Raw genomic sequence first — 20,733 nt, 5'->3', positions numbered from 1 at the left:
GCTACGACACCCCAGCCCTCAGTTGCCAATGCAATCCCATAAAGCACAAGAAATGCCGCACTATATGGAATACAAATCCCAAATATGAGATATATACACACATGAATCATCAAATTAAACTGCATGCATATCAAATATCGACACTGAAAGAAGGAGATAAGAAATACACAGTATTTAACAAACCTGACATTCTTTCCACAATCTGCATGAGCATCATAAACATAGACAGGGGGAACTCTCGGAAATAAACAACAATAGGAGGTGAAAGAAGACCCTGCACCAAACATCACGTAACACAAAATCAAGAAGCTGCAGAACTAGTACAGACTAGAAGGAATCAAATATTAGTTGGAGCATCTTGATTCAAATATATTGTATTCAACTCAGAGTCAATGTTCTCCCAGTAATGCATGCTCATGTAAAAGAAATGCCACCCCAATCTGTTGCAATGCCAAAAGAAGCATTTTAGAGAGCTGCCTCTGCCTCTGAAATATAAAACAATCGAGGGCAAGAAAGTAGTCCTCTCTTACCGTCCAAGGTTTAACAACTACAACAATAACAGCTGATATGGCCCCAAGAAGAAGAAGAAGAAGAAGACCAAAGATATAAACAACCCGAGAAAGTCTCCAATCAACCTTCCTGGAAAAACAAAATCCATAGCATTTTAGAATCTTGGTGAGCATCCATTACTCCACATAGCCATTGACCATGGACAGAAACAGAATAGCGCATCTCTGTCGGGGGGTAGATACGACAAACATATTTTAACCGTATAGCCGCACGGCTATACTTTCGATTATATTGTAACAGTATTACCGCGCGTGGCTATACTCTTTAAATATTGGATTATATTTATATACCGTTCGGCTATATATTCGATTATATTTTAACCGTATAGCCGCACGGCTATCTTCTTTAAATATTCCAATATATTAAAACAGTATAGCCGTTCGGCTTTACCATTTAAATATTCGAATACATTTAAATGGTATAGCCGCGCGGCTATACGTTTGCCTATATTCGAGTGTGATTGAATAGTAGTTGTGAGTTGAGTCTCTTTCCCTCTCCCATATGCATGCTAATATATATATATATATATATATCTCAAAACGAAATAATATAACTTGCATTACATTGGATTGAAATTGAAGCTGGCTGGATAATGTAGTTCATGTTGAAATAATTAAATATTTTGTACACTTGACCCATGGTTCCAATCCAATTACATGGCCCCTCAAAACTGCAGCTGAAACAAGAAAGAATCCTAGCTACATTTGCTACCTTATATCTCCCTCGAACTAAATATTCCTATTTCTTTCCTATTTTCCTTCTCATTTACAAGATCATAACTATATTCATTCCATGCAAAACTATCAATTGTATGTACAAATACAATTACAAAAACTTCGAAGGCCCTTTTCCACGCTGGCAGATGCAAACAATATACAGAAAAGCCAACGGGGGGAACGTCTCACATCAGTGCATGTCTCTGAAAAGCACTTCTTTACTCAGTTCTTGGTCACTGAAAAGTTCATCCGACTCTTGGTGCATTGAGCTTGTACTAATCATATGAGCTTGTACTAATCTTTGCGTTTGCAGCTGTGAGTGAATCAACTCAACACCATACATGTCCATGCCCGCCCTGCTCAGGGTCAAGTCCTAATCAATTAGTCACCAATGTCCAATATAGATGCATTAATTACAAGAAGATATTTAATTGATAAATGCATTAACAATGTTATTTTGGTATGCCAAACAATATTATACGGAACCGTAAGCTAGATATGCTAATCAATGTTCATTCTAGAAAATGCCAGGTTCTGTAGATTAACACTAGTAGAACGTATAGGAGAATCTTAAGTTCAAATTAATGCAGGTTTACTTACAATAACACAACGGTGGAACACTGTAAATAGAGCCAGAGACTACTCAGCACTAGCTTCCTAAATCCTATCTATCCACCCAGGCTTTTTTTGAAGAAGTGGCCTTTTCTTTTAAACACCTCAAGCAAAAGAGTTTCGGCATATTACAACGTAAGTTAGTGCTACACATTTGTGGTCAGTGAAGTTTGTATGCATTAATATACAATCATTTAACGCAAATTTACACCATCCATATAGGAAAATTATAAATAACCGATTTCCCCTACCAATACCATAATCCCATTTAGGAGAAAAGGAAAGGAAAACATATACGAAAGAGGATTGACTGACTACTGCATATAACTATAAACAGACAGAAACTCACCTTGTCATCTTGTTTTCTAATTTGTGGTCACTGCAACCTGCCAGCAGACATACAGTCCCTGTTCAGCCCAAGCAATTCAACATTTTTGCATATGTGCACTCAGACCAAAGAGAAAAGAACAACTGAAGAGCCACCACGGCATACTACAAGGCTTCCAAGGTTATTGATGCTTTTGTAAAAACAGAAAGAACAAATGGTGCTTCTTCCCCCGGGTGTATAGTTGTAGGCACTATTGTGTAACCTTTTGGATCTGGATCCAAAACCATTTCACAAGATATTTCTCGAGAATTGACATAATCTGTCCCACCAACTGATTCATGTAGGTATATATTGTAAGCAGCACGACGGCCTCGAGTTTTAAGTATCCTCATCCCAATGTAGAACATCATTGAATCATGACTGGATTGATAGTTTCTAAAACCAGCAACTGTTCTTGAGAAGCTCACGCCCTAAGCATAGACCATGTGATAAAAAAAAGTCAATGAAATCCATTAATAAAAGATAGTTCGTTGTGCATATATATATATATATATATATATAGGGTCCAATTTTAAAGATACCTGTGTCAATGTAATGAATACATGAATTGGAAGTGCGGCATCTGGTCCAGTGGCCCTCAATCGGAACTGTGGATTTTGATGCCATGTTTCATAATCTTGGCAGCCACCAGCACTATAACCCCGCCATTGACCATGGACAGAATAGCGCATCTCTGGTGGGTAGATACGACAAACATATATTGATCGAAAATGAATTTGAAAGTCTTGCCAGGACATCCAGAATATGCCATCCTTTGACTGTTGAGAGAGAATTATGAAAAACAAAGTCAGGACAACCTGATTAGATCTAATTGAATGGCAATAAATAGGCCATCCATGGTGCAACAAATCTGAGGTGGTCACTACTCCACCAAAAATTTTGAAAAGGTAGATTCACATGTATGATGTTGGAAAGTGAAATACAGAACACAACCTGAGGAACATGCTTCAGCTTGTGCTTCATCCTATCTGTCCATTCAGGCGATGAGTCAGACCAAGGGCCATTCCACTCAACTTCATTTGCCCATGGATTCCGAATCTGAATAAGCTTGTGACCATCCACCTCTCTCACCTGGGTTACAAAATTTATTAAGTGTGACCACCTTAAGCCAAGTTTCATTTGCTTCATATAATAAGGCATGACTAAGACAAGGTGGCATTCCAACGCACCTGCAATAATGAGTAGGCATGACCTTGCACAATGCCACTTGACGAAACATGTACATCTGAACCTGATGGACTGCCAGCACCAAGAAGAAACCCCTCTTGTTTGAAGCGCAGCAATTGAGACCATAGTCGACCACTTGCAAGATCAATTTGGGCTTGAGCACTCCTCATGTCAATCTCCTCACCAGCACCTCCAGTAAGGTCCACCAGAGCATCTTGGACAAGCCCACCTTCCAATGCTTCATAGGAACCATGCAATTTAGCATATGCCTTCTCCAATAAAGAGACCCATAGCTCGTTACCTTTCCTACTAGTAGCAAATGCTGGTTTCCCCGGCGATTCACATGGAATCCAATCATCAACAACAACAGGAACCCACTCACCCTAAAGAAAGGCCAGGAACAAGCTTTAGCATGCTACTAATAAAGATAGCCAAAAGGAAATTATTATTTTTCCACAGAAAAAACAGAAATCCCAAAAAAAAAAAAGAACAATCAAAAAGACAAATACAGTGTACCAGAAGTCCACTAAGAGTTCACTCAAACTCAACAGATACCACAAACAAGGCCCCAACAATTCCGTACACTAGTAAAGAATTGTGTCACTATCCTAGTTAAACATTAAGCAACATCACCGTCACCGCAGCCTAAATGGATTTGACAGACAATTCAAGCCAGATTTGTAAATGAACTCCTATATCGAATGATCTTTTTGTTGAAATTACAAGTCACCTGAATACAGAAGCGAACAGTGTAGATTCCTTCCTCATTATACTCTGGAGTAATAATCACTTCTGATATTCGTGAAACCTCCGTGAGAACAGCAACGGCACTCAAAAACCAGCAATCACCCAGTCGACCCTATTCAGAATGCAAAACCAATTAGGGATAATGCTGTGCAAAATAATCATAAATATAATTGCCATCTTGGCAAAGGGCCCAACCTGACAAACATCAGAAGGATTGGCAGTGCCAGAAAATAAGCACGGATGAGCATCCAGCCGGCTATCTTTTACAATTTCAGCAGGCCTCACCCATTCAGAGACAACCTAAATTCAAAAATCCAGTAAATTTTAGGATATTTAAAACCATAGATTCCTCCGGATTAAAAAAGTTTACCAGAAAAACATACCTGCAACTTTGATGGGGGATTTTCTGGATCTACAAATAATGACTGATCATTTGGAGGAAACTCCTGATCTGTAAAATGTATTTCTCCCCTAGCAGAGAGGGCTTCTTTGACTGCCAATTCAACTGAAAGCATTCGTTGATTGATTTCTTCTCGTGTTTCCATCCTAGGTTTCCGAAACCTCCTGGCAAATGAATCCACATCAACCAGCACTCCATCACGTTCTGACCTTCGTTTCCTCCCACTAGAGTACTGACCATCCCAATCAACATCATCCCTGTCATATAGATCCACATCTGCAGGATCACTATCCCATTCATCAACCTAGCAAAGAAAAAAACGAGGATCAGTTTGATGGAAACCTAATATCAGAAACTACAGTAAATTACACTACTTGAAATTCCAACATGGACTGATACAAAATAATATATTAAAACGAACACATACTCTAGAAGGTGAATCTGCCCACTGCCAATTATCTTCAGGAAAATCTATCATGTTAGAATCAGTTGAGCCAATAGCTGAATGAAGAGCAGCAATATCATCTTCAGTTAAGCACCTTCCCCATAGGAACACATCCATAATATGCATCTTAGACTCAGCCCCTTCACTGTCTGACCTCCCAAATGCATCCATATCAGTAGGTGGTCTAACGCCAACCCAAACTTCTGTTCCTTGTTCCCAAATAGTATTACCCACATGCAATGGTAAACCGGTCTGGTAGCCATCAAAACCACCATCCAGATAACAAGTTGCCTCGCCTAAATCAGCATCAATTGTCATTGTTACCAAATGCCACCTGAAAAGCAAGTACAGATTCCAGTGAGATTCAGCAGCCATCAACAAAAAAGTATACATGGTTGAAAAATCCTTTTTATTACAAGAAACTGGAAATTTATTAAAGAAAGAAAAAAGGGCACAAAACAACGAGGGCAAGAGATACATCAGGGGAAAAAAACAGAAAATCAAGAACAGCTGAAGAGAACTAAAAAAAGACCAGATAATTATAAAAATAAAAAGAGAACCCACATCACAACAAACATAAGTGAAAAAAAAAATTAAAGAAACCAAATAGGCCCAAAACAAATAGAAGGTAACAGAGAACTGCCAAGACATCTCCAATAATCAGGACAAGTATCAACAATATTGTTTAGAAAAAGGACAAGGCCCAAACCTTCCATCTGCAATACTAGTAGCACTAATACTCCACTCCTTTGCAACAGTAGTTTGTCTATCACCTTTAGTAATCAATCTAAGCCCAACTTGTCCAGCTTCAATACCTTGCTCAGAACCGGCTACCAATATTTCCCAGCAAATTTGCTTTTGAAACTCAGTGCCAAATAGGCAAACAGGCCCAGATACAGGTTGAATCATCACTGCAACAGAAAAGCTAATCTTCCGACTTTGACAGATGGTGGGATCAATCTGGCCACAGTGTCTGCCACTTGTTGTTGGCTCATCATCTAGAACACATACAGCACCAGAAATTCCCGTCTGCCAATAACATTAACCATAGTTTGCGTAATTAGGTTGGTTGACTAGTTATATAAACAACCTAGACCTCCATGGATATATCAAGAAAAGGTAAAGTACAAACTAAACGGACACATAGACACAGTAAAAAATAACAGATTGGTATTAGATAAAATAAAACACAAAGCAACATCACAAGGTATTTAAATATTTTATCGGATCTATTGAACCCATGAGATGAATTGATTACATGGTTTGACCACTTAAAATCAAAAGGACTTGACCTATGCCATCTATACAGTATATCAAACACTCACTCTCTATTTGTTTCCAAGTTGACTCCCTCACTCGTGGATTTCAACTCAAAAGTATTACATCATATTCTAAAGGACTACAATCTAGAAATATTCCCATATCCAGGCAACAAGAAGACCAAGCACCACAACAGAGAAAACATGTCTCATATCATTAAGTTAGGATGGAGATGTCTCATCATCCCAGCAAGGAAAGAGATGTGGATGCTATTAACACTAAAATATTTTAATAAATGTCAGAAAACATGTGAGATTGAAAGCGTAAGAGCAACTGAGAAGTTTTATCCTACATTTTAATGTGAAAGGAAATGATGGTGCATAATTGAAACAGTTTGATATAATATACAACACCTGAAGTGCTCGACGAGCCAACTGAGCTGTGCGTATCCGACGTGCAATGCTTGAAACTCTCTCTCGAGCAAAAGAATCATCAAGAACTGAATCACCTCCTACTGCACGCACTGCAGCTGCCATAGCTGCTGCTTCCCTGCTGCCGGCATTAGGAATTGAAGAAATCAGAGAAGCCTCTATCTCTTTCCACTTGCGTTCTTCCTTCTCTAGGAGAGCCTTTCTTCTCTCTTTTCCTTTCCCCTCTTCTTCACGTCTTTGCATTAAGAGTTCCTCTTCCATCTCTTTTTCTCTTATATAACTACAAAAATAAAGATACTACAACAATTAGAAACAGAGGAAGAATTTCAATAATCACATAAAGAAAGACCCAAATGTAAGAATAGGAATCTACCTCTCTTGAATAATCTCAAACTGCCTGCGGTCCTCTGGCATCCATTTTTTTATTTTCTTGGCACTTAGATCTGCAAACCCTATGCTATCAAGAAAGAGTCTCAAGCGTACCTCATCCTAGCACAGCACAAAAACAATGCTATCATCGTCCACAATAAAACAAATACATCATGGATTGCGAGCAGCAACAGTATAAATTTACCTGTACTCGCTCAGCCTTAGCAGTCAAACCAAGCAAAAGAAGCAGATAACCACCAAATTTATCCCACATATACACCCATTCAGTATCAATTGCCTCTTCCAAAGCCAATATTCGTGCATGAGCACACATCTCTCTTCTGTGATCAACATCATTAGTTGGTTCATGGCGGAAAGTCCTTCCATATCTCTTTCTGCAGAAGAATGAGCCTGCAACTAACTCCTCATTTCTTAGGCGATCTCTCAATTTCATGACATCTGCTCTGGGGAGCACAAAATTTCCTGCCCTATCACGCATAACGGTGGGATCTCCAACCAAAAGAGCAGCGGAGCTGGCAGACCTCTGTGGAGCAGAATAAGTTCCAGATAAAGCATTTCTGGTCTGCATGGTTAAGAGAATAACTCCACGTTATATACAAATACAACATTTTCCAAATCAAACAAGAATGAAAATTCATCTTTAGAGATCAATGAACACAAGTCAACATGTTAAAAGTTTGTGCGAGTATAAAGGTATATTATTGTAGAATAATATGTAGTATTATTCTCCACAGCTTATTCAGACCCGAAATACTTGTGTGTGCTTGAATGTAAATAGGGAAAATTGAAGGACACTGTTGCAGAACAGATCATAACATTATTATACCGACCTTGGTGGCAGATCTAGCAATAGCTTGAACAACAGTTTCTTTACTAAGAAAGTGCACTGCATCTTCCATCATCTGGACACAAAAATGAACATCTAATCAGACAAAAGAGCACATGAGAGAAACAGATAGAGATAGGATAGAATATAGAAATATGTCATCCTGTAAGGATCTTAATACATCTTCAGTAATGATATATTGTAGAACAGTACACAAACCTTGAGAGTCAAGCAGGGGCGAGAGAAAGCAAACCCGAAGGCTACAACAAGAGTAATTGCTGACACAGAAGCACCAGCAAATGGTGGAAAAATTTTCAAACTCGCAACGACGCCCCAGCCCTCAGTTGCCAATGCAATCCCATAAAGCACAAGAAATGCCGCACTATTATGTAATACAAATCACAAACACATGTCAAACTAAACTGCATGCATATCAAATATCGAACTGAAACAAGGAGATAAGAAATACACAGTATTTAACAAACCTGACATTCTTTCCACAATCTGCATGAGCATCATAAACATAGACAGGGAGAACTCTCGGAGAATAAACAACAATAGGAGGTGAAAGAAGAACCTGCACCAACCATCACATAACACAAAATCAAGAAGCTGCAGAACTAGAACAGACAAGAAGGCATCAAATATTAGTTTGAGCATCTAAAATTTGATTCAAATATATTGTATTCAACTCACAGTCAATGCTCTCCCAGCCAGAAGAAACAAGAATAAAAAATAACCAACAGAAGCACCAACAAATGGTTTATCTGAACAAAGAAAATAAATGTAACAAGGTTAGTAGCTAGAAAGGTAGCTAGAAAGGCTTTCTGCAATATATAACTACTAAACTAATAGTGATGCAAATAATAAGAGCTGCGCTAAATTGTTTTCACCTTCAAACCATCCAACAAGAAACGCTGCCAATGCCAAAAGAAAAGCAAGGAAACAAACAAAGAACATCTGGGTCCTTGTCAAATAGAAATTGTTTGAGGCCCAATGATGGATAGCACCAATAGCTAGTACAATCATGAGAAGAACTAAAAGAAATGCCACCCCAATCTGTAGCAATACCAAAAGAAGCATGTTAGAGAGCTGCCTCTAAAATATTAGAACAATCGAGGGCAAGAAAGTAGTCCTCTCTTACCGTCCAAGGTTTAACTACAACAATAACAGCTGATATGGCCCCAAGAAGAAGAAGAAGACCAATGGTAACAAAGATATAAACACCCCGAGAAAGTCTCCAATCATCATCCTTCCTGGAAAAACAAAATCCATAGAATTTTAGAATCTTGTGAGCATCCATTACTCCACATAGCTCAAATTACTAAAGAGCAACATGTTTCACTCACCATTTATGTAACCCAGAGCAAAGAGACAGCAATGCAGGACTGCAAATTAAAGGAAGTAAAGCAGCAAGGAAGTCACCACTTGTTGGAACTTGGTCATCTCTAGATTTCACAACCTCCATGTAGGATGCACCACAAAATGTCACAAGCACAACTACAAAAACAGGATAATTTAAAAAAAAAAATTACTTGAAGAAGATAATTATGAAAGACTTTGAGTACCAATGATGTCCCAATAGGAAAATAAAAGAATCCTTAAAGAAAGAAAATCTATACAAATTACCTGTGAATATCCCAACACACACAGCAGAAGACAGGGAGAACCGGTATGTTGCAAACCATGAAACGATCGGCAGTATACCAGTAACCATCAAAGCAATGGCAGAAGCCATAGCCCAGCCAATGTACACAGATGACGCATAAGGAGAGGTAAAGCTTTTCTGTTCACCAGTCCATCCTTTGTATCCTAAGTCATCCAAGGGCTTTGCAGATACTATCGCACCAAGAGCTAACACAGATCCAGCAAATAATGTTGTACTTAAGACAAGAATTACACCCTGAAAAGGCACAAGATGTAATCAGAATTACCCAAAATTTGAGGTCAACAACAAATTCTGGTTAAGGGTAAAAAGTGAAAATAAAAGGTAGTATAATAGCTACTATGAAGTGAGACACCTCCAGGGAAATAACTGCCAAACCATGAGTGCCCGAAATCTTTGACACTACAGCTATATACATGCCATTTTAGCTATTACAACAAGAATGCAAAAGGCAAAGCCTAACAAAACAAAATATATACTTAGTATTTCAGACCTCATTTCGTACACATACATAGGGAAATGCCATTGGGAAATGCCATTTCTAGAACTAAAATCGTTGTTTCCAAAGCAACTTACAACCCTCGCATGCAGAAGGTACGACCATTATGCAAATATAATGAATCGCCTTTTTTTTTCAAAACAAAGAGGAAACTTATTAGTTAATCACAAAACAGTGGACAAAGAGCCCGCCTCACCTCATCAATACAAAAAGACTAGTTAGAAGAACAAATTCTTTTACTTTACGAATATAATACGTTGCCTAAAGATACTAAAGTCAAATCAAACTTCCAGTATTGGACTGTCCTTTGTTACTATCATTCAAAACTAAAGTCAAATCAAACTTCCAGTATCTGGTCTACTGTAATCCATATGCTCAAATACAGTAAACGTACAATGCATTGCAGTCAAGTTATTACAAAAGCAATTCTTTTTGTATTAAATACATAAATGAAAAGGATCACATCAGCTTTGTCAATATGTCTGAATCCATCCACATGCATAACCATCCAATGACAGAATCCTAAAATTCAAGATTAAGTAGTGAGATGTAAGCAGCAACAAATGTCCACACGTGGTGGTCATATCATGCAGCTGTGCTAGAAGCCTAGAACCCATTAAGAGCTTATTCAAAGTGTAACAAGTTTTACAGTGCTTAGGTGCTCACATAAAACATGGTGCGAATTCATTTAGTACAAACCTCTTTAGTTCCACGGATTTGATGGTTCCCTGCAGGACCTGCACATTGTAATTGAGGAACCCAAAACTGGTAGCCATTACGGATCCATATAGGAATGGCAACAGAAAGGCATGCCACCATGAATGGGACAGTCAAAGACAATCCAAGAAGAACTGATGATTTGCTGCAAACGGAAAAAGATATAGCATAAATACAATAGGTCATTCTTATGTAAAATGTAACAAGAATCAAAACTTTAACTATAATTATTTGTTAAGAAGAAAATCTTGGGGAAAAAAATTGGGAAAGCAACCAGATATAATTCTTTAATATATAGAGGTCAAGAAAAAGAAATCAAAAGATATTTAAAAACTACATCTTGGTTAGATTTTAGAAACAATTGACAAAATTAGTAGGACAAATGAGAAAAGAAGAATTTAATTTTAAAATAAGTCAAAAGAGCATACCTCAAGAAGGAAAGCAACAATCCAACAGAAGTGCTGAGCAGCCAAGCAACAAAACCATACTGAAAAAACATGACATGTCCGTAAAAAGATAACATAAGCAACAATAGAATGAGAAGTACCCATGGTGCACAGGAAAAAACATACATTTAAGTTCAGTATACATCAATGGCAAAGAACAGTGAGGCTGATGTGGCAATTTTTCGTTAATAAAAGAATTACCAAAATGGTAGTTGAACGTGAGCCAAAAGCACAAGAGAGCTTCCTAAATTTCCTCCAGCTGACATTCAACATAATGCAAGTAGCTATTCATAAAGATAGGCTTACCATATCTTGATATCATATTGGTATTTCACCAACAAGGTATCCAGAGGCTAGGAAAGTTCTTCTATTTTTTTATGGAAACAAGAGACTTTATAGAAAGAAAGGAAGAGTACTAGGAAACCTGGACAAGAAATTCATCTAGCATAACTGACGACGATCAAAGGGAAAAAGGTTACTTGACAATCATCTCCCTCATCAAACTTTCTTCTTCCCCTATCATTTTTCCTTTCTTTCCCTCACTGTTCTCTCTGCGAGTTCCACTGGTGCTAGATCACTAATCCTCCTCTATCTTTTAATCTCTGCACAATATCCCAACTCAATAAAAGATCCTCCCTTCAACATTCACCTCCCAAAGGAAATCTCTCAAATTTTCTAACCTCCTAGCCACCTTCCCAATCTAAAAATGGCATGCAATTGGTAGGAATGCTATTCAAGACCTACTGAATCAAGATAAGGCTTCCCTCTGGGAAACAACCTTTCTTTTGGCTGTCCAACCTCTCATTCTTTCCAACGCCATATCCCAAAAATATGGAGAAAACAACTTACCCCCCTAAAGGAAGACCCAAATAATTCAAAAACCACCCTCCTCTCTCACAACCCAGCTCCCTAGCAGGGACATCGCTTTCCCATCTTGAAGGACCTAAACATTAATGTGCACCAGGCTCTTAGACATGTTTGTCTGCAAACCTGAGACTAGCTCAAAGAGAGGTAAACAGTCTTAAAAAGATTATAATGGATATCCTTTTCCATACAAGTGGAGAAAGTGTCATCTACAAATTGTACATGAGACACTTGTGTATTCCTCCCCACTACAAACAAAGCCCTCACCCGAGCTGCAATCTCTAGCTTTCATCAGCATTGTAACAAAAAAAGTGAAAACGCTCATTTGCAGTAAAACAGGTCCAATGTAAGTACCCAAACCGAAGGACATTTTCCTACCAATCATATAGTCCAATTCATCCCTACACTACAGACATCTACACAATTACAATTACACTAAACATGTTTGTTTCGCAAATGTAAACTTCTACCATGTCAATCAATCATGAAGACTTGAAGCAATGGCACATCAACTATTCTATTCAATCCAAACCCAAATCACAAATCCAAATTCAGTGTGGGGAAAGAAGGGGATGAAATGACAAGAAAAACTTTTTAATATAATAAAACAGTACAGCTTAATATGTAGTAAATACCTTGCGGGGTTTTGAGGTCATGGTCATTTCTTCTGCTTTAAGTGATTGGAGGAAAGCCATGATTGAACAGACAACAGGAGATAACAGCAGCACAGCAAAGCCAAATTCAAACTACATACAAAAAATATTACACTTTATGCATGACCGGGAACAATGTAACACCAACAAAATTAAATTTAAATTTTCATCTCTAATCATCAATATCAAGATTATTTAAATAACAAACAAGTTCCAACCAATAAATAATAACGTGAAGTTAGAAGTGCCCTTTCTCACCTGTTGATGAGTGGCATTTATTATTTTAATTGTCTTTGGACGAAAAATTGCCACAGCAATTGTTTCTAGGATGAAAACAAAGCTAAAGAGAACCCATGCTCGTTCTGGGGTACCTACTACATGATGTAAAAGAAGTCTAGATAATTGAAGCCATTTTTCAAGCCCATGAAGCCTCAGTTCTTCTGACAAAGAGATTTGATTGGGTAAAGCATTATCAACACTATTTGAGTCAACTATGGTGATATCTGTATTGTCACGATGATCTCTATCAGCATCCAAACTACTTCTTTGAAGTAATGCCAGAATAGTTGGATCCAAGCTCTTCTCTTTCAACATCATAGCAAAGTTAGGATCCAATCCTTTATCCTGCAATAGATTAACCAGTTCAAGATCACCTTGTCTTGCCCTCTTCTTTAACATAGATGTAATCCTAGGGTCATTCAACCTTTCTTGCAATGCAAAAGCTAAATTCAAATCTAGAGTTTGTTGATTCGCAGAATTTGATGTGCTAGATTCACAACCTTGGCTTTCAAGACCACTACTAGAACAAACTGCCAATGTGTTATTGTGATCAAAAATTTTGTCAGTACAGGAGGTTCCCACTTCAGGCTCTTGGATCACTGAACGACAAGAACTGCTACGCAATGCTAAACTTGGCCTTCCACTATCTATGCTCTTATCACTATTAATCCCTTCATGAGAACTTGCAGTTCGTAACAGAACATTAGTCCAGTTATTAGCATCAACTGTGCACTGTGCTGTGCTCCTGGTACTTGCTTCAACAACATTACCAAGGCAACCAACTTCAACACTACTACTGCGTTTCATGCTTGAGCCACAACCGTCAGATGAGCTTGAGGAACTGTTTTGTTCTTTTTTGCGAAATCCCTCTCTCAGGCGAATCACAGTGCTCTGCAAGGCATCTCTCCTTGCAGCCAATGGGTTCGTTACAGATAAATGGCGAGAAACAGAAGCTCCCAATAAAACAGAGGCTACAACTGCATAACTAATGCAGTGGCCCAAATACCTGACAAAAGATGGGAATTTTTGTGACAACTAAGAGAAACCAAAAAGCAGTGGCATTACAAATAATAGCCAAATTAATGCACAAACCAGTAATGGACACCAAAGCAAATGAGAAAGATCCGAGATGTGCCAGCAACAAATAACGCTGCAACACGACTTTGAAGGAGTTGGAACCCATACAAGCATGCGCCCATGTTCCAATCTGTAGCATTATGGATGTGCCAAGTTAAATTCATCAATTAGAAAGCATGCAAATAAACAAACCGACAAAACATAGTGGTTTAGTTTACCAAGAATGATGACAGCAGCTGATGTAATGGCCCCAAGCCAGCGTGACTCCTTCGCAGTGAGACCATATAAGATTGAGTACACAAGAAGAACCACAAGTGAGCCAAGGTAAAGAAGCCCAAGATGTGAAGCCCTACATACACATAATATAATCAGAAAATGAAAATAATAATTCGACAAAATTCTGGGTTAGTTTAAAACCAGATGTAAGTACGCACTGCCAATAATAAGTATAAATATCATAAAACCCAAGACCGATCAGAACTTGAACAAACTGCACCCTATCCAACTAAGGGATGGACAAAACCTGAACAAAGTCCAAAACTTTTAATAAGATAAGTAACAATTCTATAAGGATTATCTAGACTATTTATTGCCTCGGACACAGATCTGTTCAACATCCCTCTTTTCTCTGAAATAATACTCTATTTCAGCAAGGTTTTTTTTCTGAGTGGACAATAAAAGGCTGTGAATATGGCAACACTGTTCACTTACAAGCATCTATTAATAAAGAGAAGGAAAAGGGAAAAGAACTACAATAACTTCAAACATGGACTAGTAACTCCTAATCAATAACAGTAAAAAACATCCAGCAATAACTGATGAAATAAAACATGAACATTAAGGGGCTACCTGCTAGATTGTCGAGGATACAACTCATTAGGGTCTGGTGGTTCTGGTAAACAGGCCACAGGGCCCACTTCTATACAATCAGAATAAGCAAATTTGTATGCCTTCCTCACATACTCATCGACATCTAAGCCATTCCCTGCACATATTGATAGAGAACATTTTTACAGAAGCAAAACCAACTGTAAAGGATAATTGATGGCAGAAATTGCAAATTATTTCTTTATTGAGATCTTTAAATTGAGAAGCATAATGCATTCAAGGGAAACCATACTAAACAGGATAGGATTTGCAAAGTGTACCATTAAACACCATTCTACAAATAAAGAGCATGTTGATTGCCAAGGCAATTGCTGATACACCAAAAAGAAACCCGAAGGCGAATACCGCTGAGAAGCTTTCGAACCAGCTGTAACATATACAGCACAAAGTTCGTATGCACAGAGAAGGGCAACAGCCAGAAGAAGAAGAATAGCAACAGCTCCTGTAGAAGAAAAATTATAAAACCAAACAAAAAATTTATTTTAAGAACATAAATACAAAAAAGTGAAAGCTCATCTTATAAAAACTAAAAAACATAATGATCAATGGAACTAGGTCACCAACATGACCTTCCAAATATGTGGAAAGAAAATTCCACATGTATACACTGGACCCATTTATCACCCATCATCAATTTCTCGTCACAACTTGTATTGATTTAGCAACAACTTTTTTGCCAGCTATTTCTTTAATCATTTACACTTTAGCGGATTAGCAGGGAGCCAAGGACCAGATTTTGCCCAAGCTCTAATAGCATGTTAGCAACTCATTACCTTACATGGCTTCATTCTTCATTCTCTTTATCTTAAAACCATCAGGTTTTACTATCTATTCGTAAAGATAAAGCAGTCATACAAGGAAAAAGAAAGATGATTTGTCAACTAAAAGGAGAGCTCCAGGAAATACATACTTGAACTCTGCCATTGTGTTCGCCACCAAAGCATGATTGAATAGAAAGCCAATAGAAGAGCAGTACCAGCCATTATTACAGCCAGACCAATTATATGTCGATCCAATATTATAACCAACCAGCTTCCCCATATGATCAGTACTAGAACTGGAGAAATGACAAGTATCCATGCGGAGAGAGACAGGAAACCACATACTATATCCAACTGAGGTCCATGGAAGATATCTGGCCATTTCCTGGCAAAGATCCAACTGAAAAGACAAATGGAGATGACAGTATTACATTTGGAGTTAATTACATCAAAAAATAATTATTAATTTAAGGGACATGCTGGCTTCTAAAGAAACTATGTTATGTTTACATCGTCAGGAATACAAGGGCTACTCATGACTCTTATTTAGTAATAATAAGATTAGAAGAAATGCTCAATAACTGCACAAATGTATATCAACACAAGAAACGCTTATAGAAACAGGGGCGCGTGCATGCACAAGAAATGGATGAAGATCAGCATCCATGCATACACAATTAAAAAGCAGGGTACTTCTAAATAGAGAATGATATCAGTCTGCAAAAGGAAACTATTTTGACAACCAGATGTCCAATAATAACTAATACTAAAGTGGCCTACTGAAAATCTTTCCTATGAAGTTAATAAAATCCTGATCCTTATCTCCTTAAATCTCCCAACAGTACATGTTTATATTAATGGACGAAAATAAATTTATGCAGGTCTCACCAGCATGATTTACTGTAATCTTTAGTTACCAAATAGAAACCTAAACAAGAGTATAAAGACTAAAATTAAAACGTATCTTTTTCAGTATGATAAAGAGACTTCAAGGGGAAATCGATAACAAAAAACCACAAATTTGTGCATCTCCTAGATTTCACTAACAAAATTCTCCACTTTGTACCCATATGTCTCCAAGTTCTACAACTTTTGGCACTTTCAAGCCACCAAGTTAGTCATGTGTTCTTAAAAGCCAGTTAGTAATTCGCATGTTCTTAAGGAAACAGGATTTTCCAATGCCCTGTCAATGCTGCCTTTCTCAATTTCTGAAACCAAAACAACAACAAAAATCCCAAAATCGCATATTGAATGCAGCCCTTAGCCTGTGTTTTATAAAAGAGTTAAGCACAACAATAAACCCACAAATGACATTAATTACCAGTGTGCAATCATGAAACTTTTAACTATCTACAGTTTAACTCCCTATATTAACAAGTACATTGATGCAACCCTAAATTAAAACAATGTATTTAAATTACTCTTTAGTGTTGGCAAAGATGGTAACAAAAAATTTCAAAAATTTTGAAAATTATATGAGATTACCTATAGATCCTCCACGGCCTCCAATTCACAAGCCATAGTATAGAAAATGAAGCTGAACCCAAAACCGAGAAAAGGGTCCCTGAAATCACGCATGCCAGCAGCACGTGACGCTCATCTCCTTCCATGGCTTCCTCTCTCACCTACGCAACACATGCATCCAAACCCATTTCCCAAATTCCAACTAAGAAAGAACCAACACTGAACAAAATTCAGTAAAAAACCAAATTTCCTAAATGCGTTCCGCACCCAGTAGGCTGCAATGGCAGTAGCATGACGGTGAATTCAAGGAAAATGGGTCATTTTGCAGATGGACTTTGTAGTATAAGACTAGGGTTTGGAGCTGAAATTGGAGCTGGGCATGGGATGGAAGTGAGGGGGAGCTGAAGAAGAGTGAAACCCAAGGTTTTTGAGTCAACAAGAGCAGGAAGAAGATGATAGGAAATTAGGGTTCGTTTTGGTTAAAAGATTTTTGGTTTTGCCCTTCTTTGGGTTTCTCTCAGATTGTTCACAGAGGAGGAGGGAGAAAGAGTAAAGATTAAAAACCCTACTGAGATATCTTTGTGTGAACTGTGAAGTGAAAAAAGGGAGCTCTTTTTAGAGAGAGAAAGAGACAAGAGATAAAATAAAATTAAAAAAATCATTTTGAAGAAAAAAGTGAGGAGAGTGGCTATAAAATAACAGCTATCCCTGTGCCCTTTGGTGCACATACACCCACACTTGGACATGCGCGTGGATCTCACGCTCCAATTGTGTGAGGGGAGAGATTTTGTTGAGGGTACTTGGTAGGCGTCTATTGGGCGGTGGATTGAGCTTGTACTTTGGTATGAGAGTGGGAGTGGAATATTTATATGTGAATGTGTATGAATCTCTCACCGTTGTTCAGGCAAGAAAATAAAGTAGTATTTCAATAATTTTACCACCAAAAAAACAAAACAAAAAAAAAAAAGAGGGCAACCTTTAATATTTTTAATAATTTAAGAGTCAAGATTGTTGCCATGCCCAGGGGAGTGATTTCTTGAATTAGTAGGTACAGAATAATGTCTTTCCCACTAGAGTATTTGTTTAATTAGGTAAAGAATTAGGAAGGTGGGTTTTTTTAGTTTTTTTTCTTATAAAATTGACTTGTAGCCAAATTGGTCTTTGACAGAGCAAACTTTGTCTTCAGCAGTTTTAGCAGTAGTTGTGGGAATGAGGTGTCTTGCTTGGGATCAATGGTATGCTATGTCAAATCAAAATGTTAGCCCAACCAAACTGTGAGCTGAGCTGCACAATTTCCTTGCTGCTGCTGCAAAGATGGTTTAATTTAACAGCTACAACATGAGCTTTACTATAAATAAAGAGAGGGATTTTCACTCATCTGAGTCTACACTATCTGTCTGGACATAAAGCAGGTGACAGCTATAGAAGATATCATAGCTCATAGTGCAGCAACAATGATCTCCCCTGCTGCTGCCAAGTTGGAAGCGAAACAAGCAAAGTTTAGCTTAACAATCTTCTTTGTGGTTGCAACTTGCAAGGACTATCTATAAGCTGGTTGGAGTATAAACATTTTTTTTTTCTTCTGTTTTTGCCAGTTTAGAATTGCCAACTTCAACTACTTAACAAAGATACGGGCTTCGGCATTGAACATCAAAAAACAATTATATGGGCTCTGCTTTCGGCTTGCATATAAGTGTAGTAGTTGCACGTTGCAACTATTTTCTTCTTTTGTTTCAGAAGTCGTTTGCGCACCCAAAACCCATTCTGTTAATGTGAGCAATGCGGGCTTCAGAAGTGGTTTGGCCCAAAGCTGATCCTAAACTTCGATAAGCACATACATTATTATACAATACATTACAAAATAATTCTATAGGGAGGTTCCATCTCTTAATTATTTGATCAAATTAATTAGTATGATCCAACGGTTAAGAGATATGACTTCACCTAAGGACCATATATAAGGCATCTAAAAGGAAAAATGAAGACAGGAGACACATGTCCAATATGATTTCATCCAATTTTCTTTTAGATTAAGTGGCTTCATCTAGATAGTTTGTATGTCGAAAAACTCTAGCCACTCTCTCCTTCTGTGAGTCCCAAAGAAAAACTTCACAAATGGGGAGGAGGAAGAAACGTCGTTGCCCTCCTCCCCTCCTCTACTCACATTTTTCTTTTTGGTTAGTGAATAAGTCCACTATGGCATTTTGAATAAGAAGCTCTTTGTGATGGTGATTTTTTTGCCATGCTCATATTGAAGTTCCCCCTTACTCCTTTTATGCGTTCTCAAACAAATAATTCTCCAAAAACCTGCTCTCTAACACTTGCTCATGTTCTCTAAATTTGGGTCAACATCGTCTTCGATGGAGGTTGTTGCAAATCACCCAATTGTTCTTTGTCAATGTAGTTGTTTTAATTTATTTGTTCGCTTTTATGCGTATGTAGATCCCTAAAAATCATGTTTTCCCCATATCTGTTACGAATATGGTGGTGCGTGTGGCCATGATGACGCTTATTTAGTTGTTGGTGGTAAGGTGCGTTTAGGCTCATGAGTTGCTTTACAGTTAGGTTGGATATGTGGGCTTTGTCTAAGCTTATGATTAATTGTGGTGATATAGACTAGTGCGGCTGTTGTCCGCTTTAATTTTATTTTTAACATGTTAGTTTTGGACTGGTACTTTAGATGTCATGTTGATATCTTTAATTATATTGTTGAAGTTTATCTAATGAAATTTACCTTTTGATAAATAAAAAAATTAAAATAATTAGTTTATCTCTTGATTTGAAATCTCACATTCCAAATGGAGCCTCACAAGATGTTTGATTGAAGAAGCTCCTCTTTGAATCTCTCTCTCTCTCTCTCTCTCTCACCTTATGTTTTTCATAACATTTATTTAGTGGCATATGAATGACATAAAATAAAAAAATCAAAGTTTTGTAGAGCACTGTACAACAAACAGAAAATTGTAATCCATAGATAGGATCAGAAAGCCATATGCCAAAGTTCAATACAAACAAAGATGATGTTAAGAATTAGCTTCACCCAGTCCCACCACCACAAGATTAAGTCCTCACTGTTCAAAACCAGGAACCAGGTGGTAGGTAACATTTTGCTTCTAAAATAACATAACATAACAAATAAGTTAGTTGGCTGAAAAAGACTCGAACGAACCTGTCCATACATTTATGGTCGTGTAAAAATGCATTTAGCTTTAGACACCCTTTTAGTTTTAGTCAAGGACAACAAGGAATCTCAGTTGGAATGGAAGATGAACATTTACGTTTAGAATGAAATAAAGAAAGAACCTTGAATGGATTTCCAAAGAGGACCGCATTATTTATTTGTTAAATGCTAAAAAGAAGAAAGGAAAAAGGAAATGGGTGTTCTTTCTTGGGTGGGGTGGGGGTGGGGGTGGTGGTGAGTGGTGCAAGAGAAGTGTCTGTGTGACTCTGGTGGGGCATCTAATCTA

The 20,733-nt window shown here is 37.7% G+C and overlaps 1 protein-coding gene across 1 annotated transcript; it reads right to left on the bottom strand.

The window, feature by feature from the left end:
- Positions 1-1,115: 1,115 nt before the first annotated feature.
- On the bottom strand, positions 1,116-17,551 carry DEK1 (calpain-type cysteine protease family). The gene is given in 32 exon segments (XM_008224688.3): positions 1,116-1,642; positions 2,248-2,696; positions 2,808-3,044; positions 3,220-3,357; positions 3,456-3,836; positions 4,184-4,312; positions 4,396-4,500; positions 4,584-4,904; positions 5,028-5,379; positions 5,755-6,074; positions 6,719-7,016; positions 7,110-7,225; positions 7,311-7,688; positions 7,957-8,028; positions 8,172-8,334; positions 8,438-8,529; positions 8,649-8,719; positions 8,846-9,011; positions 9,097-9,208; positions 9,302-9,452; positions 9,582-9,855; positions 10,817-10,979; positions 11,263-11,321; positions 12,780-12,890; positions 13,056-14,082; positions 14,169-14,283; positions 14,372-14,502; positions 15,003-15,138; positions 15,302-15,367; positions 15,370-15,483; positions 15,952-16,202; positions 17,288-17,551. Coding segments are annotated over 31 exon segments (6,480 nt in total). The 5' UTR covers positions 17,413-17,551; the 3' UTR covers positions 1,116-1,642; positions 2,248-2,390.
- Positions 17,552-20,733: the final 3,182 nt, after the last annotated feature.

Source organism: Prunus mume, linkage group LG1 (assembly GCF_029339155.1).
Source record: "Prunus mume cultivar Tortuosa linkage group LG1, ASM2933915v1, whole genome shotgun sequence".
NCBI classification, from domain to species: domain Eukaryota; kingdom Viridiplantae; phylum Streptophyta; class Magnoliopsida; order Rosales; family Rosaceae; genus Prunus; species Prunus mume.
Note: the sequence above shows the minus strand (reverse complement) of the source record. Positions and strands in the feature narration are given on the sequence as shown.